This window comes from Saimiri boliviensis, chromosome X (genome assembly GCF_048565385.1).
Source record: "Saimiri boliviensis isolate mSaiBol1 chromosome X, mSaiBol1.pri, whole genome shotgun sequence".
NCBI classification, from domain to species: domain Eukaryota; kingdom Metazoa; phylum Chordata; class Mammalia; order Primates; family Cebidae; genus Saimiri; species Saimiri boliviensis.
In genome coordinates, this window is record NC_133470.1 from 84,085,129 (window position 1) to 84,111,089 (window position 25,961).

The 25,961-nt window shown below is 51.2% G+C and overlaps 1 protein-coding gene across 2 annotated transcripts; it reads left to right on the plus strand.

Moving 5' to 3' along the window:
• Positions 1-14,293: 14,293 nt before the first annotated feature.
• FAM3A (FAM3 metabolism regulating signaling molecule A) lies at positions 14,294-24,449 on the plus strand. Of its 2 annotated transcripts, XM_003943919.4 has the most exons (9): positions 14,295-14,815; positions 17,561-17,674; positions 18,590-18,613; positions 22,056-22,179; positions 22,298-22,356; positions 22,748-22,798; positions 23,142-23,226; positions 23,303-23,429; positions 23,732-24,449. In XM_003943919.4, the coding sequence occupies exons 1-9, from the start codon at positions 14,803-14,805 to the stop codon at positions 23,825-23,827; spliced, it is 693 nt and encodes a 230-aa protein (XP_003943968.1). In that variant the 5' UTR covers positions 14,295-14,802; the 3' UTR covers positions 23,828-24,449. The 2 variants fall into 2 exon arrangements, with proteins under 2 accessions (XP_074248426.1, XP_003943968.1); XM_074392325.1 differs by lacking the exon at positions 22,748-22,798 and having other exon boundaries at positions 14,294-14,815.
• The last annotated feature ends 1,512 nt before the right edge of the window (positions 24,450-25,961 follow it).

The window sequence follows — 25,961 nt, forward strand, 5'->3', positions numbered from 1 at the left end:
TCTTTTTTGTTTTGTTTGTTTGTTTGTTTGTTTTTTGCAACAGAGTCTTACTCTGTTTCCCAGGCTGGAGTGCAGTGGTGCAATCTCAGCTCACTGCAACCTCCGCCTCCCGGGTTCAAGCAATTCTCCTGCCTAAGCCTCCCAGGTAGCTGGGATTACAGGCACCTGCCACCATGCCCAGCTAATATTTGTATTTTTAGTAGAAACGGGGTTTCACCATGTTGGCCACGCTGCTCTTGATCTCTTGACCTCCTAATCCACCTGCCTCAGCTTCCCAAAGTGCTGAGATCACAGGCAGGAGCCACCATGCCTGGCCACAATTTACTCTTAGGTGCACTCTGGTGGGTCTTCAGAGGCCCTGGATCAGTGTGTCATCTCTCAAGGGTTCACCCCATGCAGGAGTGGACAGGAGCTGGAAAGGGCCCTCCTGCCGGACTCCTGACACTCACAGTGCGCTGAGAGCTTCACCTCCCACCTGAAGGGGTCTTCAGGCTGACCCGGGCAGTGGTGGCTGTTGCATTGTCTGCACTGAGGAGCAGAAAAGGAGAAGGAGACGCACAAATGGGGCAGGACTTCGATCTTTCTTCTTTTCCTTTCTTTTCTTTTTTTTTTTTTTAAAGACAGGGTTTCACCATGTTGGCCAGGCTGGTCTTGAACTCCTAACCTCAGGTGATCTGCCTGCCTCGGCCTCCCAAAGTGCTGCGATTACAGGCATGAGCCACCACGCCTGGCCGATCTTTCTTATTTTCTAGGCTCACCACTGCCCTTTCCCCATGAGAAGCACCTTGAAGGGATTGTCCTTCCTGTACTGCAGGAGAAGCTGAGAAAGTCAGCCCTGAGGCATGACCAGACTAGCCCAGGACCACATCCAGGCCAAAGCTGGGGTCCCTGAGAAGGTCTCTTACCTCCTAGAGCTTCACTGCTTGTCTCTGCTAGAACACTTCAGGGAAGCTTTGAGCGAAAAAGCAGACTGAAGTCTGGCTTTCTGTAAGCACAGTGAGAATCTATGGCTGGGCACAGTGGCTCATGCTTGTCATACCAGCACTTTGAGAGGCCGAAGTTGCAGGTTGCTAGAGCCCAGGGTTGGAGACTCAGGGCAACATGGCAAAACCCTGTCTCTACAATAATACAAAAATCACCGGGGCATGTTGGCACACGCCTGTAGTCCCAGCTATTCAGGAAACTGAGGTGGGAAGATCACTTGAGCCCGGGAGGCAGAGTGAGCCATGCAGTGAGCCATGATCACACCATTGCACTCCAGCCTGGGCCACACGGCAAGACTCTGTCTCACATATATATAATTGCAAGGCCAATTTTTCAGCAAAAACTAAGATCACGTGATACTAATTAACCCCCCAAGTTGCCTTTTCCCTGAGACCTTTGCCCACCTGAACTTTTCCTTGACAGCTTTATAAAGCAAAGGGGGCAGACCGGGTGTGGTGGCTCAGGTCTGTAATCCCAGCACTTTGGGAGGCTGAAGTGGGCGGATCACCTGAGGTCAGGAATTTGAGACTAGCCTGACCAACATGGTAAAACCCTGTCTCGACTAAAAATACAAAAATTAAATGAGCGTGGCGGTACATGCCTGTAATCCCAGCTACTTGGAAGGTGAGGCAGGAGAATTGTTTGAACTGGGGAGATGGAGGTTGCGGTGAGCTGAAATCATGCCATTGCATTCCAGCCTGGGCAACAAGAGCGAAACTCCTTCTCAAAAAAACAAACAAACAAAAAAAAAGCGACAGAAATCAAATCTTTTTTTTTTAATACCCCATTGCTCCCTCGTAATAGAAATCAATTCTTGAGGCCCCCAACTTGCTGCCCCATTATACTGAAAATAAACCCAGAATTGCCAATGAGCAGTTGCCCAACGCAGATGGTTCTGCCAGCCTGGCAGAACCCAGTACAAACCCTCTCAGGATAGAGTCCTTCCTCCTCCTAGTACTTTTTAAGGCATCAGGGTGAGCACATGATCAGAGATAACCCGGGTGTACCAGTAAGCAACATTGCAAGAGAAACAAGCAATAGTGACAGATCCATGCAGTCTTCAGACATCATAAAACAACCGTACTTACCAGATCTAACGAAATAATAAGTCACGATGGGACAGCTGCAAAGAACAGGAAACTGTACAAAGTGATGTCGCCAACTTATTCTGCCTGGTAAAACAAACCCAATAGAATATCTAAAAAGTAAAAGTACCAGCATCCAGGCTGGATGCGGTGGCTTATGCCTGTAATCTCAGCACTTTGGGAGGGATCAAGTAGACGGATTGCTTGAGCCCAGGAGTTTGAGGCCAGCCTGGGCAACAGGGCAAGACCCCATCACTACAAAAAATAGAAAAATTAGCCAGGTGTGGTGGCGAGCACCTGTAGTCCCATCTCCTCAGGAGGCTGAGGTGGGAGGACAGCTTGAGCCCAGGAGGCAGAGGTTGCAGTGAGCCAAGATGGAGCCACTACACTCCAGCCTGATCGACACAATGAGACCCTGTCTCAAAAAAAAATGTAAAATATGAGCTTGTAAGTTTAGAAGTAGATGGACTGGTTTAGTGGCAAATTACGAAACCTCAAAGGAGAATGCGGGAACCAAAAACTGGCTCAAAGGAATGTATTCAGAATACAACCCAGAGAGACAAGTTCACGGAAGACACTGAAGACAGAGGAAGAAGCCGTGAGGAGAATGAGAAGGTGTTCTGTGCATTTAACTGGCTTCACAGAAAGAGAAGAGAGGAAGTGAGACAGAAGCAAAACTTGAAAATATAATGGTTGCTGGCTGGGCGTGGTGGCTTACACCTCTAATCCCGGCACTTTGGGAGGCCAAGTCAGGAGGATCACCTGGGGTCAGGAGTTTGAGACCAGCCTGGCCAACATGGTGAAAAACCCCATCTCTACTAAAAATACAAAAATTAGCTGGGTGTGGTGGCACAAGCCTGTAATCTCAGCTACTCAGGAGGCTGAGGTGGAAGAATCACTTGAACCTGGGAGGCAGAGATTGTACTGAGCTGAGATCACGCCGCTGCACTCTAGGCTGGGCAACAGAGCAAGACTCCGTCTCAAAAAAAAAAAAAAAAAAAAAAAGATATACTGGTTGGGAATTTTCCAAATTTAACAAAAGACACCAACTCACTGATTCCAGAGGATAACTAATCCCAAGCATAATAAATAAAAAGAAACCAATGCCTAGAAATATAATAGTGAAAATGACAGCAAACCAAGAACAGAGAAAGTGGCCAGATTATGTCCAAAAAGTGAGAGGTGGATTGATAACCACCGAAGGAGAATAACTGCCAATCTACAATTCCGCTCCTAATAAAAATCTTTTTCTGGCCGGGCGCAGTGGCTCATGCCTGTAATCCCAGCACTTTGGGAGGCTGAGGCACACAGATTGCCTGAGGTCAGGAGTTCGAGACCAATCTGGCCAACATGGTGAAAACCCATCTTTACTAAAAATACAAAAAAATTAGCCAGGCCTCGTGGCGGGTGCCTGTAATCCCGCCTACTCGGGAGGCTGAGGCAGGGGAATTGCTTGAACCTGGGAGGTAGAGGTTGCAGTGAGCTGAGATCACACTACTGCACTCCAGCCTGAGCAACAGAGTGAGACTCAAAAAAAAAATATATATATATATATATACACACTGCCAGAGCTGACTGGTTCCAGGACCCCCAGGGGTACTAAAATCCATAGATGCCCAAGTCTCTGATATAAAATGGCACATATAGAAAATACGCACATCCTCCTGTATACTTTTTTTTTTTTTAGTCGGAGTCTCGCTCTGTCGCCCAGGCTGGAGTGCAGTGCCACGGTCTCGGCTCACTGCAACCTCCATCTCCCAGGTTCAAGTGATTCTTCTGCCTCAGCCTCCCGAGTAGCTGGGATTACAGGCACAGCCCCCTATGCCCAGCTAATTTTTTATATTTTTAGTAGAGACAGGGTTTCACTATGTTGGCCAGGCTGGTTTTGAACTCCTGACCTCGTTATCCACCCGCCTCAGCCTCCCAAAGTGCTGGGATTATAGGCATGAGCCACTGCACCTGGTCCGTCCTGTATACTTAAAATTATTTATTTAGTTAGTTAGTTAGTTTGTTTGTTTTATAGAGATGGGATCTTACCATATTGCTAAGGCTGGCCTTGAACTCCTGAGCTGAAGCAATCCTCCTGCCTCAGCCTCCCAAAGTGCAGGATTACAGATGAGAGCCACCATACCCGGCCCTTTCTTTTTTTTTTTTTTTTTTTTTTTTTTTGAGACGGAGTTTCGCTCTTGTTACCCAGGCTGGAGTGCAATGGCGCGATCTCGGCTCACCGCAACCTCCGCCTCCTGGGTTCAGGCAATTCTCCTGCCTCAGCCTCCTGAGTAGCTGGGATTACAGGCAAGCGCCACCATGCCCAGCTACTTTTTTGTATTTTTTTAGTAGAGACAGGGTTTCACCATGTTGACCAGGATAGTCTCGATCTCTCGACCTTGTGATCCACCCGCCTCGGCCTCCCAAAGTGCTGGGATTACAAGCTTGAGCCACCGCGCCCGGCCTATACCCGGCCCTTTCTTATACTTGAAGTCATCTTGGCCAGGCGCAGTGGCTCACACCTGTAATCCTAGCACTTTGAGAGGCCAAAGTGGGTGGATCACCTGAGGTCAGGAGTTCAAGACCAGCCCGGCCATCATGGTAAAACCCCATCTTATAAAAAAAGAAAAAAAAAAGAAATCATCTTATCATCTCTAGGTAACATATAGTACCTAATACAATGTAAATACTATGTAAATAGCTGTTTCATTGTATTGCTTTTTTTTTTTTTTTCTTTTGAGACACAGTCCAGCTCTGTCGCCCAGGCTGGAATACAGTGCTCACTGAAACCTTCACCTCCCAGGTTCAAGCGATTCTCGTGCCTTAGCCACCTAAAAAACTGGGATTACAGCCGGGTGCGGTGGCTCAAGCCTGTAATCCCAGCACTTTGGGAGACCGAGGCGGGTGGATCACAAGGTCAAGAGATCGAGACCATCCTGGTCAACATGGTGAAACCCCGTCTCTACTAAAAATACAAAACATTAGCTGGGCATGGTGGCGCATGCCTGTAATCCCAGCTACTCAGGAGGTTGAGGCAGGAGAATTGCCTGAACCCAGGAGGCGGAGGTTGCAGTGAGCCGAGATCGTGCCATTGCACTCCAGCCTGGGTAACAAGAGTGAAACTCCGTCTCAAAAAAAAAAAAAAAAAAAAAAAAAAACTGGGATTACAGATATGCACTACCACACCCGGCTAATTTTTATATTTTTAGTAGAGATGGGGTTACACCATGTTGACCGAGCTGGTCTTGAACTCCTGACCTCAAGTGATCTGCCCTCATTGGTCTTCCAAAGTGCTGAGATTACAAGCATGAGCCACTGCACCCAGGCAGCGTTGTTATTTTTTATTGGATTTTTTTTTCAAATATTTTCTATCTGAGGTTGATTGAATCCGAGGATGTGAAACCTGCAGATACGAAGGGCTGACTGTGGTAATGACAGAGACTTGTGTGGCCTACAGAGCTGAGGATATTTACTACCTGACCTTTATGGAAAATGTTTGCTTAAACAATATGCTTCTGAATGAGCAGTGAGTCAACGAAGAAATTAAGAAGGAAATTGAAAACTTTCTTCAAACAATTCTGAATAGCACTGTACACAGCAAATGTCTGGGATCTTTCTGATTTTGGTTCTTTTTTCAGATGTTCAGCCTCAGGGAGCTTTCTGGCAGGAGAATGAGACAAGATCTATCTTTTGGCCGGGCACGTTGGTTCATGCCTGTAATCCCAGTACTTTAGGAGGCTGCCCGAGGTGGGCGGATCACTTGAAGTCAGGAATTCAAGACCAGCCTGGTCCACATTTTTAGTAGAAACCCTGTCTCTACTAAAAATACAAAAATTAGCTGGGCATGGTGGTGCACGCCTGTAATCCCAGCTACTCAGGAGTCTGAGGCAGGAGAATGGCTTGAACCCGGGAGGCAGAGGTTGCAGTGAGCTAAGATCGTGCCGCCGCACTCCAGCGTAGGTGACAGAGCAAGACTCCCATGTCTCAAAAAAAAAAAAGAAAGAAAGAAAGAAAGAAAAGAAAAAAGAAAACCTTTCGCAGTTAACCACTTTCCTGCTCACTGCCAGTGCTCATTTATTTTTACATAAACACGCTCTTTGAGGCTGAAGCAAATCTGACTGCTTTTCAATGTGAAAATAACATATATGCAAACTGTACTTGGAGTTATTTGTAAACAGAACTAACATCAAAATCATCTATTTTGGAAAAATCTGATTCCTCAGATGGATCTTCGGTTAACAACTGCTGGAGAGCAAATGTTAACGTCACGCATAGGAATGCTACATTTTCTGGGATTTGACATTTTCAGTGATTGAGAATTACTATTTTTTGTAAATGGAAATGCCACTACTAAAAACAGAATGCTCTAAAGAGAATGATGTCTTTTGTTTCCAAAGTCACTACACTGAAGCGATGCAAAAATACTAGAAATGACATATTTCATGGCAAAATGATCTCGGGGTAAACACTGCAGCCACAAGTACCACCAGGGTATTCTCAGGGCAAAGGTACCAGTAACCTGCTTGTTGGTTCAAAGGTCCAGCACCTTCTCTCTGGAGCCCAAGAATGACTTGAGGACAAGGAAGCCATGTTTCTGATCAACTCCAGGCTGAAGTTCCAGGTCTGAGGAAAGAACAAGGTGCATATAAATGGAACCCATGTCTTGGAGGACATCAGAAAGGGAACTTCAAAGGCCTTTCTTATACGACCTAACTGTTCAGGTTAGCACATCATCGTTTTAGTCTTCCTAGTGGAGCTGCACTTTTTTTTAACCTTTACTATGATTCATACCTTTGGGTGGGTCTAGCTGGGCCCAAGGAAATAAGCCCTGAGAATTTGCTCTTATAACTAGGTTTTGCCCAACCTTGTATGGCAGTTTGCCTAATGCTGGATTTCTAGCCCAAGGCACCATCATTCAAAAAGCCACATTTATCAGCATACTTGAAAGAATTGTCTTGCCAGATACACCCCACTGAGGAAATCTTCCATGAAAAGCTTGCTGGGTTTTGATAATTTTTATTTATTTTCTTTTTTTATTATTCATTATTATTATTATTTTGAGACAGAGCCTTGCTCTGTTGCCAGGCACCAGGCTGGAGTGCAGTGGCGCGACCTCGGCTCACTGCGACCTCCGCCTCCCAAGTTCAAGCAATTCTCCTGCCTCAGCCTCCCGAGTAGCTGAGACTACAGGCGCACCACCACACTCAGCTAATTTTTGTATTTTTAGTAGAGATAGGGTTTCACCATGTTGGCCGGGATGGTTTCGATCTCTTGACCTCATGATCTGCCCACCTCGGCCTCCCAAAGTGCTGGGATTACAGGAGTACCAATATTTCTTATTTCTTATTTATTTATTTATTTATTGAGACAGAGTCTTGCTCTGTCGCCAGGCTAGAGTGTAATGGTGCAATCTCAGCTCACTGCAACCTCCGCCTCCCAGGTTCAAGTAATTCCCCTGCCTCAGCCTTGCAAGCAGCTGGGACAACAGATGTGTGCCACCACGCCCAGCTAAGTTTTGTATTTTAGTAGAGATGGGGTTTCGCCATATTGGCCAGGATGGTCTCAAACTCCCGAGCTTGTGATCCACCTGCTTCAGCCTCCCAGTGCTGGGAGTACAAGCGTGAGCCACCACGCCCGGCCTTTTTTTGTTGTTTTTAAGATGGAGTCTTGCTCTTGTTGCCCAGGCTGGAGTGCAGTGGCACAATCTTGGCTCACTGCAGCCTCTGCCTCCTAGGTCCAAGTGATTCTCCTGCCTCAGCCTCCCGAATAGCTGGGATTACAGGTGCTCACCACCATACCAGCTAATTTTTGTATTTTTAGTAGAGATGGGGTTTCACCATGTTGGCCAGGCTAGTCTCAAACTCCTGATTTCATAATCTGCCCGCCTCAGCCTCCCAAAGTGCTGGGATTACAGGCCTGAGCCACTGCACCCAGCCTGTATTTTATTTTTTTGAGACAGGGTCTTGCTCTGCTTCCCAGGCTGGAGTGCAGTGGTTTGATCACAGCTCACTGCAGCCTTGACCTCCTGGGCTCAAGTGATCTTCCCACCTCAGCCTCCCAAGTATCTGGGACCACAAGTGTGCACCACATGCCGTCAATTTTTGTATTTTTGGTAGAGATGAGGTATCTCTATGTTGTCCAGGCTGGTCTCTAACTCCTGGACTCAAGTGATACTCCCGCCTGGGCCTTCCAAAGTGCTAGGATTACAGGCCTGAGCCACCAAGCCCAGCCTGGGTGGTCTTTTAGCTGTACCTTAAACAACTTTAGCACATGTGGATTAAGACACTAGGAGCCAGGCAGGCGCAGTGGCTCATGCCTATAATCCCAGCACTTTGGGAGGCTGAGGCAGGCAGATAATGTGAGGTCAAGAGTTCAAGACCAGCCTGACCAACTGTGGAGAAACCCCACCTCTACCAAAAATACAAAAAAAATTAGCTGGGCGTGGTGACACACACCTGTAGTCTCAGCTATTCAGGAGGCTGAGGCAAGAGAATTGCTTGAACCCAGGAGGCTGAGGTCACAGTGAACCGAGATCGCACCATTGCACTCCCCAGCCTAGGCAACAGATCAAGACCCTGTCTCAAGAGAAAAAAAAAAAAACAAAAAACACTAGAAGCCAATAAGACATGGCAGTTAATGGCCAGGTGCAGTGACTCACGCCTGTAATCCCAGCACTTTGGGAGGCCAAGGCTCGTGGATTATTTGAGGCAAAGAGTTCAAGACTAGCCTGGCCAACATGGTGAAACCTCGTCTCTACTAAAAATACAGGAATTAGCCGGGCAATAGTGGCGCGCACCTATAATCCCAGCTACTCAGGAGACTGAGGCAGGAATATTGCTTAAGCCTGGGAGGCAGAGGTTGCAGTAAGCTGAGATTGCACCACTGCAGTCCAATCTGGGCAACAGAGTGAGACCCTCTCTTCAAAAAAGAAAAAAAAAATGAGGCATGGCAGTTCAGGGATGGTTGTGTGTGTCAGGTCAGGTTTCTGCTGTGGAGTCTAGCTGCCTTTATTTATTCGTATTTTTCTTCTTTATAGACAGGGTCTCACTTTGTTGCCCAGGCCAGTCTCAAGTTCCTGGCTCGAAGCAATCCTCCTGCCTCAGCCTTGCAAAGTGCTAGGATTACAGGTGTGACTCACTGTGCCCACCTTAGCTGCCCTTTCTCAGATGATCAGAGCTGAACTTCGGAGGCACTGCCAAGCAGTCCCCAGTTGGGCAGCCTGTAGTTGCCTCACTTATTGCCAGTTGTTGAGCATGAACTCCCTCCCACTGCTGACTGTGCTCCTCTCTATCCACAGCCGTCTTCTGTTCCCACAACGAGCATTCTGGTCTCCATATTTGCACATCTTAAATTCTGTGTTCCATGTAGGTGGCTCATTCAGAGCCCTTCTCAAGTCACTGCTGAAAAGTATCAAGCAGTCACTGTTAATTGATGCTTCTGTATTGGTGGAAATGAAATATGTATTGATTGCTGGGCATGGTGGCTCGCGCCTGTAATTCTAGTACTTTGGAAGGCCAAGGCAGGTGGATCACCGGAGGTCAGGAGTTCGAGACCAGCCTAGCCAACACAGTGAAACCCCATCTCTACTAAAAATATAAAAAAAAGTAGGCCCCTGCAGTTCCAGCTACACAGGAGGCCAAGGGAGGAGAATCACTTAAACCCAGGAGGGAGGGGTTGCAGTGAGCCAAGATCGTGGTACTGCACTCCAGCCTGGGCAACAGAGCGAGACTCTCTCAAAAAAATACATAGATAGATAGATAGATAGATAGATAGATAGATAGATGATGGAATTTTAAAAAGAACTCTCTATATTTCTATGGACATATATACGTGCCCATAAAAGTAATACACACACATGCACATGCACACAAAGATAGTAGTGATGGTTGCACAACATTGTGAATGTAACTGATGCCACAGGATCATATACTTAAAATGATTTGGATGGCAAATGTTATGTTATATATGTCTTACCCCAATACAAAAGTACATCTATAAATATATAGTAGTATTTGGGAGCGCCCCTTTCTGTATAGAGATTATCCCATGGTGTGTCTGTAACTTGCCCTCAGTTTCCTGCTCTTCCAGGCCCTCAGGAGGCTTGCCATCCCCTTGGCCACGGCACTGAAAGGTGCTCTCCTTGCGGAGAGCTCAGTCTCTGGCGGAGGCTTCTCTAGGGCTGTTAGGCCCCACAGGGTCGTGGGCTGTCCTTTATGCTGTGCTGAGGTGCAGGAGCCGAGAAGTAAAGAGACAGGACGCTGAAGAACTGATGAAGAGCATCTGGACTCAGGGGGCCATGCCACCTGTGAGCGGAGATCGGCGAGAGCCCCAAATGCCCAGAAGCATCTGTATTTATTAGGTACAAGCAGGGGGCAGGGTCGTGAGTGAGGTCATCATCTACAGGCTTAGTAATAGGGCATACATAATCACGTGAGTCACAAGCAAGGGGGCCATCCTATTATGTCACCTGGGCAGAGAGGTGGGCAGGTGCGCAGTAGGAGGCCGTGCCGTGCACAGTAGTAGAGAGTCGTGTACAGAAAAAGGATCCACCCCCATTAGGTCACCGAGGCAAGGAGGCGGGCTGTGTGCAGCAGTTGTCATGGGCAACACTTCTTATCTGGGGGCTGGAGACTTCAAAGAGTTTCTAATAGAAGGATACTGTAAGCCAGGCGTCCCCAAACTTTTTACACAGGGGGCCAGTTCACTGTCCCTCAGACCGTTGGCGGGCCGCCACATACTGTGCTCCTCTCACTGACCACCAATGAAAGAGGTGCCCCTTCCTAAAGTGCGGCGGGGGCCGGATAAATGGCCTCAGGGGGCCGCATGCGGCCCGCGGGCCGTAGTTTGGGGACGCCTGCTGTAAGCCAGTGCAGTGGGAGCTGACAGACTTGTGCTCTTCTCTTAAGATATTTATGGGGCCGGGTGCAGTGGCTCAAGCCTGTAATCCCAGCACTTTGGGAGGCCGAGACGGGTGGATCACGAAGTCAAGAGATCGAGACCATCCTGGTCAACATGGTGAAACCCCGTCTCTACTAAAAATACAAAAAATTAGCTGGGCATGGTGGCGCGTGCCTGTAATCCCAGCTACTCAGGAGGCTGAGGCAGGAGAATTGCCTGAACCCAGGAGGCGGAGGTTGCGGTGAGCCGGGATCGCGCCATTGCACTCCAGTCTGGGTAACAAGAGCGAAACTCCGTCTCAAAAAAAAAAAAAAAAAAAAAAAAGATATTTATGGGAGGATGATTTGAGCTAGCACAGAAGTGAGAAAAGACTGACAGGGTGTCCAGCCGCCATGACTGGTCACACCAGAGGGGTTCTTCTCCCGCAGTTACTTCCAGGATCTCAGGCCTGAGGCCGACTTTCCACAGGAACTGGATGCAAGGCGCTACAACTCCTTTCTCAGGAGAGGTTCTTGCTCCAAGTCTGCCGTTCAGCGTGTGCCCTTTCAGGCAGGGACACCACTGCCTGTATCTTTGGTTCTCGTCCTGGTCTGGCTGTTTTCCCAAGTACTGCTTCTGTTCTGTGACTGCTCTAGGCATTCCTCCTACTACAAATTACTATATGGTTATATGGAAGGATTCTATAAATCAGCACTAAATGTGTTGGTACAGCTCTGACTACAATACCTATAAGATTATTTAGAAAGATGATATAGAACTAAGTATGCTAGATATAAGCATTAAGCATGATTATATAAGCTAGATATATGTAAGCAGTAAGTTATACTTCAGGCACTAATTCTATAAACTAATATATGATTATATATAAAGGATTATATAAAGGAAACAGCTGAGTAATAACACTATAAACTAAGATATTCTTCAGGCACTAATTGTGGCTGGGGTCTGGACAGTTTTCCTTCCTTGGAGCCCATGGTGGGTGTTACCCTCAGCTTCAGCTCTCTGTTTTTGTTTCTATCTTTTATGCATTCTCCCCGGCAGGTGCCCCTCCTGGCTTTAAGTGTGTGTATACCTTGGATTTTTCTTTCTTCAGAACAAGGTTTCAAAAATACCCAGGGTGTCTTTCAAAAATACCCAGAGATGTCTGCTACAGGATTGCCCACCCCCATTTTGCGGTATCTGCTATTTGAGAACTGCTGAAGCTGCCCTAATCTATGAGGACTGACCTGGAAGAACAGATGACAGTGAGTGTCCTCCAGAACTTCGGACTGGATGGTGAGAGAAAACCAGGAGCTCTACCTACTATGCTGGCCAGACCCCCACAGGAATCAAAACCATCCCAGAGAAAATAAGGGATTTTTGCAGGGCTGCTCCGGGAGGCACGGAAGATCTGGAACTGAATCCCAGGCCTCTGGTCCATCACGCACGTGGTGTCCCCAGAGAAGGGAGAGTTGTCTCTGGACACTCAGGGAGACTCATTAAAACAACCTATCATGGCCGGGCGCGGTGGCTCAAGCCTGTAATCCCAGCACTTTGGGAGGCCGAGGCAGGTGGATCACGAGGTCGAGAGATCGAGACCATCCTGGTCAACATGGTGAAACCCCGTCTCTACTAAAAATACAAAAAATTAGCTGGGCATGGTGGCTTGTGCCTGTAATCCCAGCTACTCAGGAGGCTGAGGCAGGAGAATTGCCTGAACCCAGGAGGCGGAGGTTGCAGTGAGCCAAGATCGTGCCATCGCACTCCAGCCTGGGTAACAAGAGCGAAACTCCGTCTCAAAAAAAAAAAAAAAACTATCATAAATGCCTGTTCTGAGCAACATGTAAACATTGCCCTTGAAGAACCACCGGCATAGCAGCCGCCCCGGGCCTGGCTGGCAGCTCAAGGGTGTCAGTAACCTGGCGCTTCTTCGACTACCCCCTACCAGGAGGTCATGGAGCCCAAGATTCTGTACCATAATTACTTGAGAAGCTGTGAAATTCCATGACAAAACCCAAATGCAAAGCCCTGGCCCCAGCTGAAAAGGGATTACCTTGACGCTGTTGCATACTCCAGTACAGAAACTGCTGGATTCTAATCAGGCCTCTCCCATCCCTGACTCTATAAACTTACTCTATATTTTGAAGTGTTTCCTTGAGGGTAGGAGATTCTCGCAAGTTGGGTCAAAGGGCAGGGAGGTTTCCGTGGTTCTCATTCAGCCCTGCTGCTGCCCTCCAGACAGATGAATCAGCTGTCAGGGTGGCCCCGGCCATGCCAGAGCAGTAGGTGGTCAGGGCACACTTGGGGCAGCCGAAGGGCAGAAGGTACGGGAGCTTGACCCGGGTTCTGATGGGCAGACAGAGCCCGGGAAGGGTGTGGGGGCAGCATGCGGGCAAGCGCAGAGGGGAGAGAGCCAGGCAGCCAGGCAGAATTGGGGAAGGGCCAAAGGCCATCCCAGGTTCACACAGTTGGCTGGGTACTGGGCACCGCTTGGAGCCGCAGGGAAAGCCAAGCACCGCTCTTTCCAGAGCCTTCCTTTTTCCTATTGTTAGGGAATTCACGACATCACATCTGTTTTCAAGTGAAAGTAAGAGTTGTGTTTTTATTTCATTTGTTTTCCAGTGAAAATAAGAGTTGTGTAGGACGTGAAAGTCACGTGACTTGAAATGTCAACCTGAGAGGCCTCAAAATAAATTCTGGTTTGCTGTGAAAGCCTCGGGTTATAGCGCTAGACTCCCCCCTCCAATGAACCGCGAACGTTTTTAGGGTGGGGTGTGGCGTAAACAACACAGCTTGAACAGGTCTGGGGGAAACGGATGACAGATTACGCAAGCGGAGCAGGGAAAAGTTTTTAAGGATGTCGAAACAGCGTTACAAATGCCCCATCTCATTATAACACTGATAGGAGAGACAGCAGGAACGCGCTTCTGGACAGAAAACAGACGAGCTCAGGATCCTGCGGTCTTCCCTGTCTGCGCCTCTGTACCTCCCTTGCCTTTACAAGGTGCATGGATCAACTTTGGAACAGGTTCTAATTCTGTCCCACATCCAACTGCGTATTCCCATGCCACAGAAATCTGATCTCAGGTCGCAAGCAGAGCCCCAGCCCTCCAATCCTACTACGCAGTGCTCTCTCCCAACCAAGAGGCCGAGGGGAGACTTCCGGGGCGGTACCGACGCGGGCCCCTCCCACTTGGCGGCGGGCGGGCTCAGCCTGAACGTACTACGGAGCGGGAGCCGGCGAAGGATCCAGGGGCGGGGCAGGCTCAGGCCCCTCCCATCCGGCGGCGGGCTAGAGCCGTAGAGATGGGCCTGGAGGCAGGCCTGCGCGGAGACCGACGGCGCGGTCGCTGCCGGGGTGGGGGGCGGGGGCGGGGCCCACGGGCTGTGGCCCCGCCCTTGGCCGCCATTGCCGGGCCTGCCTGGGCGCCCTGCGCAGCGCCTTGGCCTCCTTTTCCCGGGCGGAGCGAGTCGGCAGGCCTGACAGGGAATCTCCCTGACCGAGCTCACGTCTCCCCACGGCCAGAGAAGTCTCCGGCCCGGCCCGCATCGCCAGCCCCTAGGCCCGGAGGAACGGCCCAAGCCCAGGAGAACTACTTCTACGTCCCAGCCCCGGAGGCTCCTCTGGGCAAGATCGTGAGCCAACGGGTTCCTGAAGCCCCTCCCGGCCAGGCAGGGTTTCCCCCCGTGTTTCCGAGGAACCCTGCCTGGCCGGGCGGCTAGACGAACATACCGTAGCACCGATCGCGCCCGACCCCAGCAGGGGTCCCGCACAGGCTTGCCCCTGACCCCCACCCAAACGTGTTCTTCCGCTTTCCCCCCAAACAGTGCATCTGCCGGCGGTCCCAACCCAGCGGGAGAAGTGGACATGAGGTTGGCAGGTGGGTGGCTTCCACAGCGAACGGGACGGAGTTGAAAAGGGCACCTGATTGGAGGCCCACCGTCCCGACATCTGTGTCTGGAGAGGCCCGGGTGGACCATTGGGTTTGGTTTTGGAAATGGAGGACTCTGCACAAACACTCATTCCTTGACCTTAACTAAAGCCTTTCACCTCTGAGGACACTAGCTCCTCAAGCTGTGACATGAGAATTAGTGTAGTCAGCATCTCCCAACGCAGATAGCAGACCAGCTGCTTTTTGGAAAATGAGTGGTGAGAGAGAAAACTCGGGGAGTCCAGCTGGAGAGGCGTGGTCTTAGAGGGGAAGTGACAAAACTGTGGGCTTCTATGTAAACCCAATGACACCCCTGCTGTCACCTGGACAAAGATGAAGATCCTTTGCGAGGGATAAATTGGGGTGGGGTAGAGAGTAGAACTCAGGAATTGGACTTCAGACTTGCTAAGGTGGCAACTTTATGGACATACCCAAGTGGAGCTGGCCAGTGAGGAACCAGCTGGCAGGGAGTAGTTTCAAGAGAGATCAGGGCTGGCACTAGAAAATAGGAAGTCATTGACACATGGTGGTTAATTAAAGAGCTAGGAGTAGATGACATCATCTAAAAAGCCACTACAGGCCAGGCACAGTAGCTCATGCCTGTAATCCCAGCACTTTGGGAGTCCAAGGTGGGTGGATCACTTAAAGACAGGAGTTCGAGACCAGCCTGGCGAACATGGTGAATCCCCATCTTTACTAAATAATAGAAAAAATTAGCCAGGCATGGTGGCAGGTACCTGTAATCCCAGCTACCCGGGACGCTGAGGTTGAAGTGAGCCGAGATCGTGCCACTGCACACTCCAGCCTGGGCAACAGAGTGAGGCTGTCTCAAAAAAATAAGAAGAGACAGCCAGGCACGGTGGTTCACACCTGTAATCCCAACACTCTGGGAGGCCGACGTGGGTGGATCACCTAAGATTAGAAGTTAAAGACCACCCTGGCCTACATGGTGAAACCCCATCTCTACTAAAACTACAAAAATTAGCCAGGCATGATGGCATGCACCTGTAATCCCAACTACTTGGGAGGCTGAGGCAGGAGAATTGCCTGAACCCAGGAGGCAGAGGTTGCAGTGAGCCAAGACCGTACCATTGCACTCCAGCCTGGGGGACAAGAGTGAGACTCCGTCTCAAAAATAAAAAGTAAAAAGATACTACAGGTAGGGACCAGAAGGCAGCCTGGGACGGAAGCCTGAGAAAGTCCAACTTTTAAGGGAAGGGTAGAGGAAAACAGTCTAAGGAGAATGAGGAGTGTCCAGAGAACGTGCTGTTCTGGAAGCCAACAGAGAAGTGAATCCGTCAGGAGGACATGGGCAACCTACGGAGAGGTCAAGGAAGATCAGAGCTGACAGGTGACCAGCGGTGGTGACACCACAAAGGTCATCAGCGGCCTTGGCAACAAGCTGATTTGGTGGGGTGGCGGAGGCCAGGCCAGGCTGGAGTAGGGTGGGAGGGAGTAGGAGGTGACATGATGGAGTGAGTATAGATGACTCTGGGGCAGGGGGTTGACAGGGAAGAGGAAGGTTAGGGAGAGAGCGTGGGGGTGTGGTTTTGAAGAAGAGTGTTTTCTTTTCTTCCTAAACATTGGAGATGTTGAAAATACAGGAGAGGGCCGGGCGCGGTTGGCTCACGCCTGTAATCCCAGCACTTTGGGAGGCCGAGGTGGGCGGATCACGAGGTCAAGAGATCGAGACCATCCTGGTCAACATGGTGAAACCCCGTCTCTACTAAAAATACAAAAAATTAGCTGGGCATGGTGGCACATGCCTGTAATCCCAGCTCCTCAGGAGGCTGAGGCAGGAGAATTGCCCGAACCCAGGAGGCGGAGGTTGCGGTGAGCCGAGATCGCGCCATTGCACTCCAGCCTGGGTAACAAGAGCGAAACTCCGTCTCAAAAAAAAAAAAAAGAAAGAAAGAAAGAAAATACAGGAGAAAGAGTGAGCTAGAGAGAGTGATCACTATTACAAGAAATCAGAGATTGCAGTCCAGGTCCCAGCAGGTAAAGGGACTGCTTTTTTTTTTTTTTCGAGACGGAATTTCACTCTTCCCCAGGCTGGAGTGCAATGGCACCATCTCGGCTCACCGCAACCTCTGCCTCCTGGGTTCAGGCAATTCTCCTGCCTCAGCCTCCCGAGTAGGTGGGATTACAGGCATGTGCCACGATGCCCAGCTAATTTTTTGTATTTTTAGTAGAGACGGGGTTTCACCATGTTGACCAGGATGGTCTCGATCTCTTGACCTCGTGATCCACCCGCCTCGGCCTCCCAAAGTGCTGGGATTACATGCTTGAGCCACCGCACCCGGCTAGGGACTGCTTTTAAAAGGGAATAGGGACCCTTCTCTCTTAGAACAGGAGGAAAGCAGGGGTAGGTGGGTGCCCAAATATATTGGTGCTTTCAAAGGCAGGAAGTTGAGGTGGTTCCTTGAAGAAGGCTGTAGCCCTTCTTGAACAGAGAGTTCTGGAAAGCCCCCTTCCAGACATGCCAGGGAGCCTTGGGATTTGAACTCAGTTTCCTCCTCCCTGTCAGGGAGCTCTTCTCCCTCTCAGGCCTGGTGGAAGGCGACAGGTCACCTTCCTGTCCTCCAGCCACTTCTTTCCAAGTGGCAGGGGAGACCCAGTCATGCAAGGCTGTGGGGTCATTCTGGAGTTCACCGTGTCTGAGGCGAGCCTGCCCTGTGTCTATCCTGCCTTCAGGCCCTCTCCGCATTGTGGCCCTAGTTGTCACTGTGGGTCTCACATGGATCGTCATCAGCATCCTCCTGGGTGGGCCTGGCACTGGCTTTCCTCGAATCCAGCAACTCTTCACCAGTGAGTGTGGGACCCTGCCTTATCCTTCTCTGGAGGCCACCAAAGTGGCCACCTGGGCCTGTGGTTGAGGCTCAGGGTTGGGGGGTTGATGGGTTCTCTGTCTCCTCCCTGGCAGGCTACCTTTAGCTGTCCCCAGTCTGTCTCCTGGCATCAGGCACAGCCTCCCCCACCACCTGATTGCTTCATCTAGGAAAGTCAATACCTGGTCACTAGAATTCTGTGCCCAACTGGAGTCAGTGGGGCCAGAGTGAGGGGCAGGGAGCTTCCTCTGAACATGGGGAGTGATGCCCTGGTTGCTCCCTGCAGGCTCTGAGATGGGGAGGGGATTCTACAACTTGTTGGCTGGTAATAGGGCACCTAAGTACTTTTTGTTTCGTTGTTTGAGACAGGGTCTCACTGTGTCGCCCAGGCTGGAGTACAGTGGTGCGATCTTGGCTCACTGCAACCTCCATCTCCCTGGTTGAAGCAGTTCTAGTGCCTCAGCCTCCTGAGTAGCTGGGACTACAGGTATACACTACCAAACCTGGCTAATTTTTTTTTTTTTTTTTTTTTTTTTTTTTTTTAGAGATGGGGTTTCACCATGTTGCCCAGACTGGTCTCAAACTCCTGGGCTCAAGGAATCCACCCACCTCACCCTCCCAAAGTGCTGGGATTACAGGCATGAGCCACTACGCCCAGCCAGGTCATCTAAGTACTTTTTATAATTCCATTTCGCCCTGTTCCTGGAGGAGCGAGTTTTGCATCTGAACATGACTTAGACTTGAGGAGGAAGCATGCCAAGGTCAGCCTGCTTAGCCCCCAGCCCCTGAGCCTGACTGCCCCTCCATCTACACTTCATGGTGTAAGGAGGGCCACGCTGTCCTGCTGCAGACCCTGGGAGGCTCCACACTAATCGAAACCACTCTGTATCCACAGGCCCAGGGAGCTCGGTGACTGCAGGTAAGGCCCCTGTCACCTCCCTGCTCCTCCCCTTTGTGACAACCCTGCCTGCCCCAGTCCTCCAGTGTTTCTGTCATCTATTCCTCCCCAAACCAGCTCTCACAGTCGGTCCACGGGTTCTGCTTGCCACTGTAAACCTATAAAACAAGTTACCTCCGGCCGGGCGCCTGTAATCCCAGCACTTTGGGAGGCTGAGGCGGGTGGATCACGAGGTCAACAGATCGAGACCATCCTGGTCAACGTGGTGAAACCCCGTCTCTACTAAAAAAAATACAAAAATTAGCTGGGCATGGTGGCGCGTGCCTATAGTCCCAGCTACTCAGGAGGCTGAGGCAGGAGAATTACCTGAACCCAGGAGACGGAGGTTGCAGTGAGCCGAGATCACGCCATTGCACTCCAGCCTGGGTAACAGGAGCGAAACTCCATCTCAAAAAAAAAAAAACAAGTTACCTCCCACCAAAATACGACGGTGGGCAGGTCTAGGATAGATACTCCCACTCCAAAAGGGCAACTTGGAAGGAAAAAAGAGGTCACCAGTCCCAATCAGGTCCCAAGCCCAGCAGGGCAAAATTCATTTGGTTTTAAGGCCTGAGGGGAATCCTCTGTGGCCTGCGATTCTTTCCTCTGGGCCTGCTGGAATGACCCCATGCTCTGAAACGGGAGACAGCCCCAGCCTCGTGCGTTCTCTGGCCTCTGCATCCATGGTTCCTCCCTCAGAATCAGCCTTCCTTCCCTTCACCTCCATGCCTTTCAGTCCAGGTCGGCAGTGTTTCTGTGGGTGTGAGATTCTCAAGAGCCTTGTTGGTCTCTTGTGCAAGTCATTGGGGTCCAAGCTGTAAAATCAGACTGTTCCCTAGACAACCCCATCTTCATCGCAGACTTCTACTGAAAGGGGTGAGTGGACGCACAGGTCACATACCTCAGCTCGAGCGCACACTTGGCCAGCCACACGCTTGCCGTTCTCTCCAGAGGAAAATTTTCCACATCTTCACGTTCTGGCTCTTTTGTGCTTAACGGTTTCTTCCTCGTCTCTCTTACATTTGCTAGCAGCAGCAAGGAGAGATCAGGCTATGCTGTCAGCACTGTGCTTAGACATCGCCTCAGCTGAGTACCCAGGTTCAGAACTCGCACTCACACGTGCTCCTTTCCATAAAACACTAGAACACAATTCAAACAAGTTATTTTTATTTTTTATTTTTTTTAACATGGAGTCTCGCTCTGTCACCCAGGCTGGAGTGCAGTGGAGTGATCTTGGCTCACTGCAATCTCTGCCTCCCAGGTTCTGGTGATTCTCCCACCTCAGCCTCCCGAGTAGCTGGGACCATAGACATATGCCACCACACCCAACTAATGTTTTACTTTTATTTTTTTTCTAATACTAAAAGACAGGGCCGGGCGCGGTGGCTCAAGCCTGTAATCCCAGCACTTTGGGAGGCCGAGGCGGGTGGATCACGAGGTCGAGAGATCGAGACCATCCTGGTCAACATGGTGAAACCCTGTCTCTACTAAAAATACAAAAAAACTAGCTGGGCGTGGTGGCACGTGCCTGTAATCCCAGCTACTCAGGAGGCTGAGGCAGGAGAATTGCCTGAGCCCAGGAGGCGGAGGTTGCGGTGAGCCGAGATCGCGCCATTGCACTCCAGCCTGGGTAACAAGAGCAAAACTCCATCTCAAAAAAAAAAAAAGAAAAGAAAAGAAAAATACTAAAAGACAAATTTATTACACATAATGTTTTATATTATTTATTTATTGAATTTATTGAGACAGGATCTTGCTCTCTCACCCAGGCTGGAAGGCAGTGGTGTAGTCACAGCTCACCGCAGCCTCAGCACCCTGGGCTCAGGTGATTCTCCTCCCTCAGCCTCCTGAGTAGCTGGGATTACAGGCGGGCACCACCCCACCTGGCTAACTTAGTTTGTCATTTTTGTAGAGACAGGGTCTCACTATGTTGCCCAGGCTTGGTTTGATCACCTGGCCTGAAGTGATGCTTCTGCCTTGGCCTCCCAAGGTGCTGGGATCACATGCATGAATCACCACACCCAACCCAAAAGCACCTTTGACATCATGTTTCTAGCAGTGTTCTGTTCATGATCTTGTATTCTCTAAGATCGCAGAGGCTGTCTCTGTTGCTTTTTCCTCCTCTCACCAGAATCACCGTTAACATCCATACTCCTACCACAGTCTCTGAAAGGCAGTCCAGAGCTTCTCTAACACCTTGATAGGGTTTCAATGTCCCCTCCAAAACTCGTGTGGAAATTTAATTGTCAATGTATTGGTATCGGGAGGCAAGCCTTTTTGAGGTAGTTAGGTCAGGAGGGCTCTGCCCTCGTGGATGGATGAATGCCATTGTTATGGATAGGTTAGTTGCCGTGACGTTCGGCCCCCTTTGCCCTGTGTCTCACACGCTTCCTTCCACCTTCCACCATGGGATGACCCTTACCAGATGCCAGTGCCATGCTTTTGGACTTCCCAGCCTCCAGAACCAGGAGCCAGATGAATCTGTTGTCTTTAGAAATTACCCTGTCTGTGGTATTCTGTTACAGCAGCAGCAAATGGACTAAGACAGGCCTCTATTAACCACCCAGTTCCAAAGCCATTTCCACATTTTTAAGTATTTCCTGGAACTGCCATTTCAACTGGGTGGCCAAAACAACAGAAATGGATTCGCTCCCCATTCTGGAAGCCAGAAGCCTGAAGTCAAGGTGTCAGCAGGGAAGTGCCCACTCTGAAAGTCGTACAGGAGGGTCCTTCCTGACCGCCGAGCTTCCGGTGGCCCCAGGCTCGGCCTCTGGCTGTGTCACTCCTGACTCCTCCTCCACTGTCCCATGGCTGTCTTCCCTCTGTCTTTGTCACTTCTGTTCTTAGAAAGACATCAGTCCTGTGGCATTAAGGACCCAGCCTACTCCAGTATTACCCCATCTCAATTCATTTCTCTTGCAAAAGCCCTATTTCCAGACGTCACATTCCGAGGTACTGGAGGTTAGAACTTCAACATATCTTGAGGGGACAGAATTCAACCCGTAATAGAAGCCATCCTGTTCTAGTCCTCCTAACCAACCCCCATTAAACTCGGGAGCCAGGCTGCACCCCTGCTGTCCTTACCTCTGATCAGCCTGTGTGCCTCGTCCCGGCAGCCGGGCCCCCAGCCTGACTTGCTACACCCCTGCTTTGTTCCTGGCTGTGCAGTGACCCAGGCGAGCCCTCAGCATCCTTTCTTTTCTCCCACTGGTAACAGAAAGTCCTTCTGACTTGAGTCCCCGTGGCCTCACCAGCGGCACAGAGCCTCTGGAAGTGTCCCCAGCCTTAGCCTGAACCACATCCCCTACTTGTTGCCAGCTCTGTGGTCACTTGTTCCACCATGTGTTTTGGTCCTGACCTCCCCTTCAGATCTCAGGTGACCTCAGGGCCAGGCCCATGGCTAACACTTGCTATCCCTGCCCAGAGCCACGGGCCAGGAAGTACAAGTGTGGCCTGCCTCAGCCATGTCCTGAGGAGCACCTGGCCTTCCGCATGGTCAGCGGAGCTGCCAACGTCATTGGGCCCAAGATCTGCCTTGAGGACAAGATGTAAGTTCCCTGGGGTGAAGGGGGGTTGGGGAGGGAGTGGGGGATCTGGGGCCGGGTCTGCAAGGGAGAGTGGAGCAAATGTGCCCACATGGGATCTCCCCCCGCCACCCCCAACTAGGCTGATGAGCAGCGTCAAGGACAACGTGGGCCGTGGGCTGAACATCGCCCTGGTGAATGGTGAGGCCCCAGCTTCCCTGCTCCCTCCCCAGGAGGCCTCTGGGTGTTTGCCCTCCCCCGCCCCCCCCCCCACTTCAGGATCTCCCTGGGAAGGAATCTGTGCAAGCCGAAGGCTCCACAGAGGAGTGACCCAGTGAACAAAAAAGCACGATGGCAATAAGGAACTAGAAGGTTCTGGGAGGTTGGCGGGTGCTTGATGGAGAGTCCCTGGAGGGCCTCAAATGCCAGACAGAGGCACCACAGCTTGCGGTGGGATGCAGCTGCCTGAATGAATGGATGCATATTGGGGGGCTGTTTGAAAGCTTCCAGAAGGGCTGTCCCGTTACCACCTGCCTTCCATGCCCTGGGGCTGGCCTGGCTCACCCAGCAGGGTCCCTCCCTCCTGACACAGGGGTCAGCGGCGAGCTCATCGAGGCCCGGGCCTTTGACATGTGGGCAGGAGGTGAGTCACCACAGCAAAATGGCCCGGGCACCTTCCCCTGAGACACTCCTCTCTCTATCTGTACTTGGGGCTTCTCAGTCACCTTGTTGAGTTCAGAAAGGACAGGGACATTGCCAGCTTGGTCTAGAGGCTGCAGGAGCTCATGAGGACAAACTCAGCAACTCCTTCTAACCCAGCGCAGGCCTGTAGGGACAGGGACAGGCTTCACACCAGTCTGTCCCTTGGTGGGGCATGTCCGAGGCCCAATCTCTACTTCCGTTTCCTCATTTGGAGAACAGGCTGGTGGGGAGGGTGCTCCGTGGTCCCTGATGACCCCTGTTCCGTGGCATCTACCCCCCCCCAGATGTCAACGATCTGTTGAAGTTTATTCGGCCACTGCACGAAGGCACCCTGGTGTTTGTGGCATCCTACGATGACCCAGCCACCAAGTAAGTGCTCGGGGAGGCCAGCCTCAGCCTTGCCCTTCTTCAGGGACAGCTGACACCTCTTCCTCCCATGCTGCAGGATGAATGAAGAGACCAGAAAGCTCTTCGGCGAGCTGGGAAGCAGGAACGCCAAGGAGCTGGCCTTCCGGGACAGCTGGGTGTTTGTGGGGGCCAAGGGTGTGCAGAACAAGAGCCCCTTCGAGCAGGTACGGCAGGTGCCTGGCCTCACCCCCACCAGCATAGGACGGCCCATCGCCCCTTCTGCCTGTATGCCATGAGGCGCCCCTGCTGCTCATGCCCCAGCAGGGGACCGTTCTGGTCCAGCTGTGAGGGGTAGGCTAGCACAGCTGGCACCATGTTTCCCTGGGATGGGGGGCAGGGGGCCAAGTGCCCTGAGAGTACACCGTTGGCCAACACAGCACAGGTGACTGAAAGCCCGGGCCCTGGTCCACTCCTGCCCCCTGTCCCTGAGGGCCAAGGTGGTGACTTCCTGCTCCCCTGCCCGCAGCACGTGAAGAACAGCAAGCACACCAACAAGTATGAAGGCTGGCCCGAGGCGCTGGAGATGGAAGGCTGTATCCCACGGAGGAGCTCGGCCAGCTAGCACGGCCAGCGCCAGGGCCAGGCCAAGGGAGGCCAGGCCGAGGGAGGCACACGCGCTGCTGGGCGGGCAGAGGCCAAGGCTCACACCCCGTGCCTGGGCAGGAGTGCTCCCTGGCCCCAACACATCAGGGATCCAAGGCAGTGACCAGAACATGGTCTCAAGGTTGTGGGGGCTGTGGGGACTGCAGGGGCTGGCCCTGCTGCACTTTGTCAGGGGAGCCCAGGGTACCTGCCTCCTTTTCCTAATGCTGCGCCTACCAGTCAGCCCATCCAGCCCTGTTCTCCATTCCTCATGCCATCTCCATGCCCATCCTGAGTGCTGAAAGGGCCCTGGGTGTTGAAGCAGTCCCCAGCAGGTTGGGGCATCTTCCAGAACATCTCCCTTCCAGAGCCACTCTGCACTGCAGGCTAAACATGTTTCCAATGTGATTCCTTCCAGTGAGCCAAACCTGATTGCTGCTTCATGAGCCTGACTGCCTCCCGCCTGCTCTAAGCAGGAAGGGCCCCCTGGAGCAGGCTGGCCTGGGTGGCGAAGTAGCTGGAGCCCGATCACAGTCCCGTGGTTTGTCAGGGGCCCACCTTTTAGATGACCCCTTAATAAAGTGATGGCCCCACAGAAGAAATGCCTTCACTGTTGTCAGTGCCGAGTCAGGGGTAGTAGTGTCCTCGGGTGCAGGAGGACAGATTACAGAGTCTGAACCAACCTTCTCCCACTGCCACCAGCAGGCCCCGTGGTGACTGAGATGTGACTCAAGCAGTGAGCAGAGCCGCCCCAGCGGGTGCCATCGTGGCTTTGTCTGGGAGAGACGATACATATTCAGGGGCTGCAGGCCTGTAGGGACAGGGACAGAGATGAACACCAGCCCAGCCCCCCACCATCACCTGCCTCCTCCAAGAGCACATGTCTCCACAGACTAAGGCTGCCTTTGAAGTCGGAGTTGCAAGGGGTCGAGTCACCTGGGCTTTTCGCATCTCTTGCAGTGACAGTTAATACCTCCCTTCGCTGACCGAGAGCCAGCAAAAAAGGTGGAAGCAGTTTTTCTGGAATATCAAATCCAGAGGTCCAGAAGCAGTCTGGGTTCAGCAAAAGGAGAGAAGGCAGTTCCTAGATGGGAGGCATTGTGTCATCCTTGAGGGGCCACATTAGGGGCTATGAACTTCAGAGCCTTGGACTCAGGGTTCAGTGTTGCCAACCCCAGGGAGAGTGCAGAGAACAGACAGGGTCTCAGAAGACAAAAGTGCTTCTGGAGCAGGCACGTGCGTAGTTGGAGGCATAGGGGTGCCCCAGAGGAGAGGCTCACCAGGGAGGAATGATGGTGATGCCAAGACTGAAAAGGTCACACAGCCAACACCCAGTCCTGCCTCTGCACCAGGAACTTTCTACATGTATTCCTTTTTTTGTAAACTTTTTTTTTTTTTTTTTTTTTTTTTTTTGAGACGGAGTTTCGCTCTTGTTACCCAGGCTGGAGTGCAATGGTGCGATCTCGGCTCACCGCAACCTCCGCCTCCTGGGTTCAAGCAATTCTCCTGTCTCAGCCTCCTGATACAGGCACGTGCCACCATGCCCAGCTAATTTTTTGTTATTTTTGGTAGAGACGGGGTTTCACCATGTTGACCAGGATGGTCTCCATCTGTCAACCTCGTGATCCACCCGCTTCGGCCTCCCAAAGTGCTGGGATTACAGGCTTGAGCCACCGCGCCCGGCCAACTTTTTTTTTTTTTTTTAAAGATGGGGTTTCACCATAATGGCCAGGCTGGTCTTGAACTCCTGACCTCAGGTGATCGACCCACCTTGGCCTCCCCAAGTGCTAGGATTACAGGCGTGAGCTACCGTGCCTGGCCTTTTTTGTAAACTTTCTTTCTTTCTTTCTCTCTCTCTCTCCTCTTTCTTTCTTTTTTAATGAATGAGAGTTTCTTATGTTGCTCAGGTTGGGCATAGCCTCACCTCCTCAAGCGCCAGGACAACTGACCTGAGCCACCGTGGCTCCCAGACTTTCTTAGACCCACTTTAGGTTCACAGCAAAACTGAGTGAAAAGGTCTGAGTTTCTGCATCCCCCCTGGCAGCCCCGAGCTTCCCATCTGTTGCTGTCAATGAAGCGGCATCGGGGCCATTGGACATTCGATGGGTTTGATG